Source organism: Oculina patagonica, chromosome 6 (genome assembly GCF_052425735.1).
Source record: "Oculina patagonica isolate OP01 chromosome 6, crgOcupat, whole genome shotgun sequence".
In the NCBI taxonomy this organism is placed as follows: Eukaryota; Metazoa; Cnidaria; class Anthozoa; order Scleractinia; family Oculinidae; genus Oculina; species Oculina patagonica.
In genome coordinates this window covers 22,303,160-22,315,311 of record NC_135763.1, presented here as the reverse complement: position 1 = coordinate 22,315,311, position 12,152 = coordinate 22,303,160, and the positions used below count along the sequence as shown (strand labels likewise).

The window sequence follows — 12,152 nt, the reverse complement described above, 5'->3', positions numbered from 1 at the left end:
TGCTGGGATAGCATTTCTTCCTTTCTCCTTGCCATCCATTTTGGAGTTGTTGGCTTTTAACTCTTTTCTCAAACATTATTACGTGCAAGCATGAGCAGAGACAGAGCTCCAAGGGTTTTTCTTGGTCGTCTACCTCGAGACATCAAGGAGAAAGACGTTGAGAAGTTTTTTCGTGGATTTGGACGAATCCGCGAGATAAATTTAAAGAACGGATTTGGCTTTGTGGTACGTATGGGGGATGTGAAATAATTTATAAGTCTATTCTCCCTATCTTGCTTTTATGCTATCATAATTTAAGTCGAAGTACTAAGAAACTAAGTTTCAGGCTTTATTTAACACAATATGAAACATTTTATGAAATACCGTCGATTGTATCTAAGCGTGAATGAATGTGGGTTGTTGGCTTAAGTTCCTTATAGCAGGCATGTACTAAAACCCGAAACAACGAAACGAAACCACCGAAACGAAACGACCGAAACGAGCGAAACCACCGAAACGACCGAAACGAAACCGCCGAAACAACCGAAACGGCCGAAACGAGCGAAACGAGACGAAATCACCGAAACAAGCAAAACCCATTACAATTATTGAGAGCTAACCGTAAACAGGCTAACCGGAGTGCATAGTAGGCTAACCTAAGTGAAACGTAGGCTAACCGGAGTGTGTAGTAGGCTAACAGGAGTGTATAGTAGGCTAACCGGGGTTTATAGTAGGCTAATCAGAGTGTATAGTAGGCTAAACGGGGTGTATAGTACGGTAAGTGGCGAAAATCTTGAAGTTTTGCTTGTTTCGGTGATTTCGTTTCGTTTCGCTCGTTTCGGCCGTTTCGGTTGTTTCGGCGGTTTCGTTTCGCTCGTTTCGGTGGTTTCGGTGGTTTCGTTTCGGTGGTTTCGTTTCGTTGTTTCGGGTTTTAGTATATGCCCTTATAGCAGGATCAAAGTCAATCATCAAAGTCGATCATCGAAAACGTAGTCGATAAGTCGATAGTACTCGATATTTGTTGATAATTGTCAATGAACAAGTTTGATTTGTTGATAAAGGCGATAATCACAAGATTTTCAATTGATTACCGATTTTATCAACAAAACTACAGACACATTTTTCAATTGGCCATGAAATTCAAGTAAGTGTGCGTGGCAACTGTAGTCTTGTCTTTCGCCATGTATCGTTTTTCATTTTTGATCAAAATTGATCAAAACTGAATAAGTCGATAATCACAAGAAATTGTGTGATCGACTTTTATCGATTTCTGATATTTGTCGATTGATTAGTATCGAATTCAATCAGCAGTGATTTAATTTTTGCTAGCGTTGAAGACTTACGGTTTCAACAACCATTTTTTTTTTGTTTACGATATGTTAAGCTATTACAGCCACAAAAAACGTGGCTTCACAGGGTCCAGCTAACATTTTTCACACGTGAGCGCGATGTTGGCGGTAAAATTACTGCAGTTATGTTTGTGACGTTTGAGCCCGTTGGCGTGACTCGAGACATAGAAATCATAACACTGATTACGAATCCAGCGTCAAAATTAGAATTGAGCGAAAAAAAGCTATTTCATTCGCTTAACCCCTTGCCTACCAAGGACGTATATATACGTCCTCTCTATTGTCACGCAACGACCAAGGACGTATATATACGTCCTCAACCAAAGGACATCGCTGAAAGCCTGGTTGTTCGCGATGCCTTGAATATTTCATCCCCGGTTGTTGAGAAAGGTCTGGCACTCAGTGCTCGACACTAACGCTAGTACACTAGCCCAGGACTAGTAAAATTTCATGCTTGGCTAGTAAAAGTACTCTCCTACTAGCCCATAGACTAGTAAGATTGGTGGAAAAATAAATCAACTACAACTCTATAACTTGGAAAGTTTTTTTCCCAGAAACCTTCATCAGGATCTAGTTTCCATAGCTTGAGTAATTTAAACCAGATCGCTTGCGACCCACATCGCATACGGATTTATATCGTACGATCCGTACGATCAACTCGCAAACCTGACGCCATCTTGGAAAAGACCCTCTGTCCTCGCTTCCATGACACCCAAAAGGGACCTGGGAGAGAGCCATAATAAGTCGGCCATCTTGGGGTTTTCGCGCGAGCGACCGCGCGAGCATGATTTCAAGCTTTTGTAACACTTTACCTACAAGAAAACCGCCTTCAAGGGCCGATAATCGTGAGCCAGATTTACATTGTTCACCAGAGGACCACACAAAGCATGAAGAGAAAAAGAAGTGCGATCCACGGTCAAGAAATTCTCAACCGAGTTGGATGATAGCATCGTTGCTGCGTCTCAGTGAAGGAAAGATGTACTTGTGTGGACTCAAACAAATATAGCGCTAAGAGATTAGCTGATTCAAACTTGGCTGTTTTTATTTTTTTTTAAAGGGGGGGGGGGGGTGGGGCTAGTGACTTGTCCTTGTGGGCTAGTGATTATTTGTACCTACTAGCCAATTGCCTAGTATCCAAAAAAGTTAGTGTCGAGCACTGGCACTACTTGTGAAACACCACTGACCCAATAAAATTGCTTTTTGCTCGGACAATTTACAAAATGGCGGCTTGCGTGCGTGAAGGCAGAATGGACAAGGATGAAGCTATTGCTGAAAGTTTTGTCGATTGTGACTCTGATATAAGCGATTTAAGTCACAGCGAATTTAAGCCAAGTGATTTTGAAGAGTCTGAACAAAAAGAAGAAGAAGAAGGTGGTGAAGAAGAAGCCTCGATCGATCGAAGAAATTGAACCTCCAAATGCACGTGGTCAAGGAGTTCGCCAGGGAGCTGTAAGAGTCAACCGTACAATAAGAGAATGAGGAAAAGCCAGAGGAATTCATTTTAAATGTGTTATCTAGGTGTTCTTTAATATTTTAACTGAAAAGATGCCATTACTTAGTCAAATGTAGAATCTCATTAAAAATTCAATATGGCCGCCAGTTGCTTGGTGTGTTTGGCTCTGGTAGGCAAGGGGTTAAAATAGTACTAATCGGCAAAAAATCTAGCTGAACGGCAAATAAACTTCTCGTTGATTAGAAGCCGACATTTGCATAAATCACAACTTTGTCGGCGTTCGTCGCCCGAAAGATAACACATTCCCCGCAAAAAATGTCACCGATTCCTCAAACTTCTGTAAATTTTTTTATTTTAATAAACGCTCGCACTAAATGTGTTCTTTTTCATAACTTCACATTACAACTTCCAAGCCACGATTCGGCGGCAAGCATGATGAAAGGTCAAGAAAGCATAACAAGCGTGACCTTTGTTTACACACCGGCGTAGATTCACTGTCAGATAATGATCTAAAGATAGGAAAACCTTGACGGCAGAAAGATTTCGCTTTTGTTTGAAGCAAGAGTAGTGCTTTTACAGGCCTCTTAACCTCTGATTTTTTAACGTGCTTTCATTCACGTTTGCATTTTTGATAAGATAAATTCTTTTGCGACGCGACAAGTTTCGATTCAACAGCTTCTCCTGCTAGCACGCACGCAACATTTAATACAAACCCGTGAAGATGTGGCAGTGTAACGCAAGTGCTTTGCTTTTGATTTTCGATTTTTGAGTTGCTTTAATTCACCTTTGATAGAAAAAATAAAGACTAGAAAAGCGACGACTTTCGATGGAAAAGCTCTCTCAAGTTCGCTAGCACACACATTTATCTCAAATAGAACGTTTCTTATGAGTGAAAAAAGACAAAACGATCGTTGCCAACAAATCAGCAATCTTTCCAATCAGGCAAAAACTTCGAACTTTGGTTGACTTAACGGTGAAAACTCTTGCGAGAGATTAATCGTTTTCTCATAAGATAATTGCCGTAATTTATTCCAGACATTTCCGCTTCGTTGATTCTCGGGAGACGAGAATCTCGTCTCGTGAGTCGAGAAACTTGTCTTGAGAGAAACAAGATGAGAGGTGGTAACTTACATGTACTATTGAGCGGTACTGTACGTCCTGCTTTTAGTGGTGCAGCGCTTTATAGGAAAAAACAATTATCTAAATGCACGCGCAAAATGGCGTAAAGATATGTACGGTCCTTTATGTACCAGTAAAATCCAAGTGCACCCATCCCCTCCCCCCAAACTGGCATTTGACTTTTTTGAAAACTTTTTGCCAAATTCCCCACCACAGTGTATGTTGGCAGTTAACATGGCCAAATGCTAAGTAACAACAAAACAAAGAAAATCGTGATGTGTACCACTCAAAAGTAAGTTGACAGTTGTAGTCTGAATTGTCCCTTAAAATTTTTCCCTAGGCAACAGCCTTGCATATCTGCCCAGAGTAATTTTAGCCAGATTATGACCAAACCTTCTCATGTAATGTGTTGACAGTAATGTAACCCAAACTTATTTTTTTATCTTATTTTTGAAAAAATGTCAGGAATTTGAAGATTATAAAGATGCTGATGATGCTGTGTATGAGATGAACCACAAAGAATTCATGGGAGAAAGGTATGCCCAGTTAGAACCTTATATGTGTTTTCTATGGGTACTGTTTGTTTACTCTACACTGTGTATAATTACATTGTACATGAACATTTAACCTGTGAGAATGGGCCAAACAGTCTAATTAAGTCCAGTTATCAGCACAGGTGTAATGTCAAAAGCAGCAGCAGAAGGAAGGCAGAACTGAACTTTGTTTCCTTTGTTCTTCAAGGATAACTGTGGAACATGCCCGTCCAACCTCTAGAAGTGGAGGTGGTGGGGACCGTGGTAGTGGTGGTGGAGGAGGAGGAGGAGGAGGTAGTGGAATGAGAAGAGGTGGTGGATTCAGGTTCCGAGACAGGTCAGTAACATACATGTACTACATGTATATGTGGTAAATTCTTTAAGAGATTTTTTTATATAAATTCCTTTTTAGTGGTAGCAAGCTTGTGGATGTCTAAATGTTGGCTGGCAACAGTGCGAGAGAGCCATATACATGCAACTCAGTTCAGTAGCTAGGGACTGTTCTGGTAGAATATCACCCTACATACATGTAGATGTACAGTATGTATCTACCGGGTACATACTTTATAAGAAACGGTGAAATTTAAGGAAGAATTTGTCTGGTGTGGACCTCACTTAACTCAGTCAATACCAGAAAGACCTTGGGTGATATTTCCCAGCACAGCCCTCAAGCTTGATTAATAATCTTGAAGTAATGAATCACATGCAATTTAATATCACGTCGCAAGAGGTAAGATTGTAACAATGTGACCAGTCAAAAAGGGGTCATGTCTGAGCAAATATATGTTTGACCGGACAACGTGACCGGCGTCTGTTCATTAGTTATTTCAAGCCCTGCTTATCCATCCTTTGAACAACTGGGCCCTGATGTATTGATTGTACTATATTCTTTTGCGTTTGTTAATGTTTTCATTAATATATCTTGGGTATGCTAAGCAATGGAGCAAATTAGTACCGGTAAAACAAATGATGATATTATAGCATACAAAGACATGGCATACCCGAATTACATCTTCTGTTTTGTCCCATTTGAGTTTGACATGCAGGCAAATCTTGTGCACTAGATGTGTCTAACCCATGAAATCTTGTGGTCGTTTTTGTTATTTCAGGTGCCCTCATACTGTACTTTAGTAATTTGTCTCTTCTTATTTGTTACAAATGAACTCTTGTAACTGTAGTTTCTCGGTTATAAGGCACACTTTGTTATAAGACGCACCCCAAACTTGGCAACTTTGACATGCAAAGTGTCCAAACTGAAAATTGTCTAAGAACACTTGGTTTTTAGACGCACCATGAGTTGGGGAGTTGAAAAGATGCAGTCATCAATTTAAGGACAGTTCTCCTTACAGAATTTTAAAGTTTGAATGTTGTTCATACTTCTTGGCACAATTTTCGAGTAAACATTAGCTAATATAAGAGGTAAATTGGCTAAAGCTAAACATTTTTTTCATTGTTCACGCTTTGAACTTGGCTGCATAGTAACCTGGCAGATGTGTAGTTACCAGTGACCACTGAGTTTGTAGCTTGGTTACCAAGTACTCAACCATGCTTTGTACTTTGTTCACAAGTGGTTTTCAAAGATTCTCAGGCTTTTTTGGTGTTTTCCTTGTCTTCTAAAGTCACTTTTTAACTTTCCATGATTAGAAAGGTTTGTTTAAATTCAGTATACTTGATTTTCTTTGCCATTTTCAACTAATGCTGACATAAGCAGGTGTTACTAATGCTTGTCAATACGCGATAATAAACTTCACGTTGAAACTTGCTATTTCTTGCTCTAGAGGTGTAAATATTAAAAATATTATGAAAGTCAATGACCAACATTACCATACTGTAAGTGTTTTCATTTTTTTGTTTAACTGCAAGTTTCAGTTTCGGCCATAAGATGCACTTCTATTTTGGCAAAAACTTCTTAAGAAAAGACAGATATTCCTCGAAAAAACCGTGCACTTTTTAACTAAGAAACTACGGTGTTATTGTAGGTGGTAGTGTGGTTAACAAGCCTTGTATGCTTTGTTTAGATATGGTGCACCATATAACACTGAGTACAAGTTGAATGTTGAGAATCTGTCATCTCGTGCTAGTTGGCAGGTGAGATTCCCTAAATATTACCAGTGGTAATAATTATAATAATAGTAGTATAAATAGCAATAAATCAATAATGACGATGATAATTCCTTTATGTAGTGTTAAATGTTTTTATGTGTTCTCTGGTCCAAATGTGCGATATAAAGTTGAAGCAATCTTGGGGTTTTTCTAGAATTTGACAACAACTCTAGTGATACAGGCCTTAACATTTTGTGTTTCAAATGTTTTTGACCAAGTACATGTATCTTTTCTGCAGAAAACAATGATTTTTTGTGTTGGTTTCATCTAAGTTTCTTCTTTATTTGAGATATTAACACATCACATTTACTTTTTATTAATACATGATGCTATCAGCTGATTTGCAGTAGTGTACGATGACTGAACAGAAACTCTTGATGTACAATACTGACTTTTGAGAATTGCATCCAAGTAGAAAAGTAAACATTAGCCAACAATTCGATGAGTAAAATTACACAAAATTGCATGCATGCAATTGATTAATGTACATTTTAATATGTACTTTAAAGAAGTCTCAATAGCTATTTGATTATAATTTCCTACTATGAAGACAAACCTGTGCATGTGAATTGGCTGAAAACCTCCTTTATATTAAGTAACCTCCTTCCTTCCATTTCTTTCATCTTTAGCTACAGTAGTGGTAAGGTACTTTATGGGAGCTTGGTTTAGGCAGAAATCAATTCCTGATCTCTAACCTGGTCTGTGCGTAAAAAGGGAAAAATTTAATGGCCCTGGCATAAAATATGGCACTTGGCTTGCCGCCTTAGATTGTGTAGATCATTCGATTCCTGGTATGGTTACTTGGTCAGTGTTTACTCTTGGCTGCACTTTTGGCCCATTCATCGATATCTGTTTTACAAGCTGAGATGAGATTCTGTATGGCATGAAGGCCTTGGTTATCAACTGGGTTTAGTTTGAAGTTCATGGTCTAAATAGGTAGTTTTGCAAAGGTAAGGTATGTGTGTGTGCACTAAGGATTTAATTATATCCTCTTTGTTTGGCTACTATTTAAGAGGATGTGTAATATTTATTATATAGTACTTTTCATGTACCTTTTTGTTTTTGTTTTTGTTATTATGCATCTGTTAATCAATTGAGTAAGTGAAGGCTACATAATTATATTAATATTGTAATTTTATTAATGACATGTTGCATGATGCTAAGTAGTTTATACTAAAGATGTCAGATGTACATGTTCAAAACAAGCAAGCACACAGAAAGGCACACATGCAGTATTTCAGATTTAATGTTCATGTACATGTAGACTGCAGTGATGCCTTTCAATGCCTGTACTTGTTTTTTGACACAAGAGTTTTGAAAGTTTGTTTAGATGCATTGTTTTATTCTGGTAACATTTTATACCACTGAAGAAGTGCTAAGATTAAAAGTTTTTGTTCCTACATGTATTTATTTTTGCCAGTAATGACGGCTTTCATTTTGTTAATAATGGAAAATTAACCATGTTTTTTGTTATTTCCGAGGGATCAAGTAGCTTGTATTAGCAACAGTAACTGTTTTTGAGTATGCTGATTAATTTTTCATAGCTATTAAAATATATTATGCTTGCAGTATTATAAAAGAATCAAGCCCACAGAAGACATTGTCATTCATTAAAATTTTTTCACCCCAATGTCTTTGTTTGCAGTGCTATATCAAACCTCTTTTCACAACAGTACTGTAAGGTTTTTACTTTTACGCTTGGTCTTTGACTTCAAAAATGGATAGTGAGCTTCCAAGTTGTGCAATTAAGACAAACTTATCTGGTCCTTGAACAGCTTAGCCAGTTATATGTGATAGTGTAAATAATAGTATGTTTGACTCCCAGCAATTGCTTTGCAGGATCTAAAGGATTTCATGCGCCAGGCAGGGGAAGTGACTTTTACCCAATGCCACAGAGATAGAATAGGAGAAGGGTGGGTGCCATTCATGTGCCATGATACACATTATAACAGCCTTTTCAGAAAATACAATTTGCAAAAATGTTACTTAATTTTGGTACTTAACACAGCTTTCTTTAGTTAAAATACTGTTCATGCACTTACTCATTTGTTATAACATTGCAGAGTTGTTGAATTTGCCACCCTAAATGACATGCAAAGAGCGATTAAACGTCTGGATGGTACTGAGTTGTTAGGGAAGCGCATTAGGCTTACTGAGGTTTGTTTGCAGCATACACATAACATGTACTACTGCTTAGCTGTCTGGCATTTCTGTAGCACTCCAGGCTTGGAAAAACTAGTTTCACTTTATAAACATGTTCTTAGATTTATTTTTTTTGGTACTTTTTCAGACTACAAGCTATTGCCATCGGTACTCCAAAGAGGGGGGACAACACTTTAGAAAACAGACATGTTCAAAATATGTTACTAACTTAGCATTTTTACACCCGCTTGCAGTGTTACTTGCATAGCTATCTTTCTACATCCATCTTTTGACATCATCTTTTGGTCAGAAGGTCATGCTAGTGGGCTGTGATTGGCAGATTTCGATCCGTGTTGTTTGTTACATGTAAAGGTCAAATAAACAGAAATTTCGATTTTTTTATTTTTATTTTTTGCCCATGTGTTTATTAAGAGCCAAATAAACATATCCCGGAATTTTACGGTAATCGGACATTGAATTGCAGAGATATTGCAAGTTGAAAGATGCTTTTCTTAGGTCTTCATAATCGTAGAGTGCTCGGAAAAATTGTCAGAAATAAAATCTTGTGACGTCATTATTAGTGTTTTTGAAGATGACTGCAGACCGATTCCACAGACCGCACCTTAGAATTTAAATAAATGCGTTTAGTGACATTTCGAGCAGTTTTTTCGTTCTGTTCGGCCGTTTAACAGTTCAGAGATGCGCATTTTTTAAAATAAAACAGCTGAAGCTAAAAAATGGCTTAAAGTTTTGTTTGCTGTCGTTTCGCATATCATGTGAGACATAGGTAGAATGCACGCTGGCATGAAAACAAATCAGGAATCTCTATTGTTCTTTCTCATTAGCATTTAACGTTAATGAGCAGAATTATCTGCATGTGCGTTTTGAATCTTGGTACATTTCAAAGCCGTTCTCTGTCGAACAACAACTTGAAATAACCAAATTCTGCGTATTTTGGACAACGTCAGCCAAGATGGCAGTCAACAGAAAGCCGCCATGCACGTTACACTGAAAGCGGGTGAAAATGCCTAAATTTGAAAAATTATCTGTCATAATTATATGAAAGAAATGACTTGTCTTTACACTCCGTTGTAATCCTACAGAACAGTCACTTCTGATAATGACTTCGAGCTCGAACGTCATCTGTCAATGTAACTTGTGCAACTAAGTAATTTGATATTATGTAAGATTTGATTTGGTTATGTAATATTCCATTTATTTTGTAGTATTTGAGTTTCTGTAGTATTATAATCAAGGCTGTGCTCTAAGAAAAATTACAAGAAGCCGAAAGGTTCCAAACTATGAGATCCAGGGTGCCCAGCATTAAGCTTATATGAAAGCAATAAGATTATCTGGTCGCCCAAAGACAAAAGTTAGTCGCCAGAGGCACCCTGACATCCTTAGAGCACAGCTCTGATAATTACTACCTAATTTTAGTTTTTCCCAAAGAGGTTAGCTATGCTGTAAATCTGTATGTTTGTATGTATATATGGAATCCTACGCGTAGAGTAAATGTTTTACGGTATTGTCACTGAAGGAGTAAATTTAGTTCCGTTCTGTTCTAACCTACAGAGAAACCGAGCAAGAAGATCATCACGTTCACTATCACCACGACGTCGTGCAAGGTAGCTATTTAATTATACAAAGAGTTCAGGAAGAGTTGTTTGAGTCACACACCTGGTTATCTAGCAAAGGGCTTGTACATGTAACAGAGGTTAACGTCAACCATTGTATTCTCCAACAATCCACATCATCCAATGGCCGTGTTCACACCTTCTGGACGAACAAGTCGTCCTAATGTGAAGACGCGACGGACAGGATTTTAGACGTAAAAAAGTTGTCTGATATTGTCCGTACATTTTTTTTTTCGTCTAGACGGACAAGTCGTCCAAAAGCTGAGCTACGTCACAGACAACAGATTTTGAAAAGATTGGCAAAGTTTTTCAAAATTGATGTTCGAAATTTGTCTTAATCTTTATCAGTCGGGACCATTCTTGGTTATTTTCGCTTTTTTATTACTCCTTTGTTTTTTTTTCTATGTTAGAAAACATTACTATTATTTTGAGGTTTCCTTCAATTTGAAAGGAATCAGAAAAATGACTGAATATACCGTGACATTGCTCCTTTAAATTCGCTCTTGTTGAATAAATGGTCTGTCTAGGTCCAATACTTGCAAAGGGGAGTGGGATAACCAAAGGAAATGTTGGTTGGTGGAAAATCAAATGGCGGACACAAAAAGGCTCAGGGAAAACACGTTGGATAGGCAAAGCAATAGCGGTCTGATCCGAAAGTAAACTTGTTTGTTACAAGGTTTTTTTGTTTATCAAAGCTTTTTGTCTTCTTTTCACCTTTGGCGACACAAACAGCCGCTAGTAAACTAAAAAGGCGTTACTAAATATTTATGGTCCAAAAGTTGCCACTTTGATGTAAAAGATTTTATGAACTTAAGTAATTCTTAGCTGAGTTGGCGTTTTCTTCTGCTGACTTAAAGCTTCTTTGGATGAACTTATACCTGACGGCAGCTAGGTCTTATGTAAGGTAACCAAGCCGATGGCAGCCAGTGCTGGTGCAAAGCCCTTTGCGTTCAAAATCGTCTGTTGGTTTTATTTTACTTTGCTTTTTCACTGGAGTGAAGGGCAGTCTACATCTGACTACTATCCATGTGTTTTTAAAGCAGATCCAGATCGCGCTCACCAAGGAGGTCGCACTCACCTGCCGCTGCCAGAGGACGCCATTCACGTTCTCCTTTAAATCAGCGTGGCCGCTCCCTATCACCACGCCCAGGTGGCAGTCCAGGACGTCGACTCTACTCTAACTAGTTACAGTATTACAAAATAACCAACCTAGATACTTGAATCGTTGTTGGAAATGCAGATTTGTTCAGTTCATTCTCGTGTGAATGCAACAGAACTTGTGAGGTAAACCGATTCAAGTTTACCATTAACGAACCATGCCTTCGTGTATTTTGTTTTCATATAGTTTTCTTTTGTCAAGTCTTTTTAGCATTTTAGATACGTTTTTGTATTCCTTGATGCACCCTGCACCATAGGAAAGCTGTAAAACCCGTTACCGCTTGTAATTTGTTCTATTAAATATGAGACGCACCATTTTGTTTTGTGGTGTTTGTTTTCTGACTGTTTTCACCATTGACGAGCTCCCTGCTCCTTGCTTTATACTGCACGAAATTCAAGAAAGTTTTTTCGAGGCAAACATTCTTGAAAACGTTGTCCAAAACCTACATAAACGCTGCAGCTTAATGATATTTGAATTTTTGGTCGAAGGTAGCTCGGCGGTTTATTCACATAAAGAATTTTATGTTCTGTAAACCAACGACTCAAATGAATAGAGTAGTCGGTTTTATAGAGTGAGATGTACGGACTGAAACGCATCATTCCACACTGCGCAGCTTTTCCCCGTCCACACTTATGCGTTCAACGCATCGCTCTAAAACATTAGAGCAGTCATCTGTGCATG

At 38.2% G+C, this 12,152-nt stretch overlaps 1 protein-coding gene across 2 annotated transcripts; it reads left to right on the top strand.

Moving 5' to 3' along the window:
* Positions 1–3: 3 nt before the first annotated feature.
* LOC144656881 (serine/arginine-rich splicing factor 6-like) lies at positions 4–11,783 on the top strand. Of its 2 annotated transcripts, none has more exons than XM_078517129.1 (8): positions 4–225; positions 4,366–4,436; positions 4,642–4,770; positions 6,452–6,521; positions 8,376–8,449; positions 8,600–8,693; positions 10,251–10,303; positions 11,356–11,783. In XM_078517129.1, the coding sequence occupies exons 1-8, from the start codon at positions 91–93 to the stop codon at positions 11,495–11,497; spliced, it is 768 nt and encodes a 255-aa protein (XP_078373255.1). In that variant the 5' UTR covers positions 4–90; the 3' UTR covers positions 11,498–11,783. The 2 variants fall into 2 exon arrangements, with proteins under 2 accessions (XP_078373255.1, XP_078373254.1); XM_078517128.1 differs by having other exon boundaries at positions 6–225; positions 11,353–11,783.
* Positions 11,784–12,152: the final 369 nt, after the last annotated feature.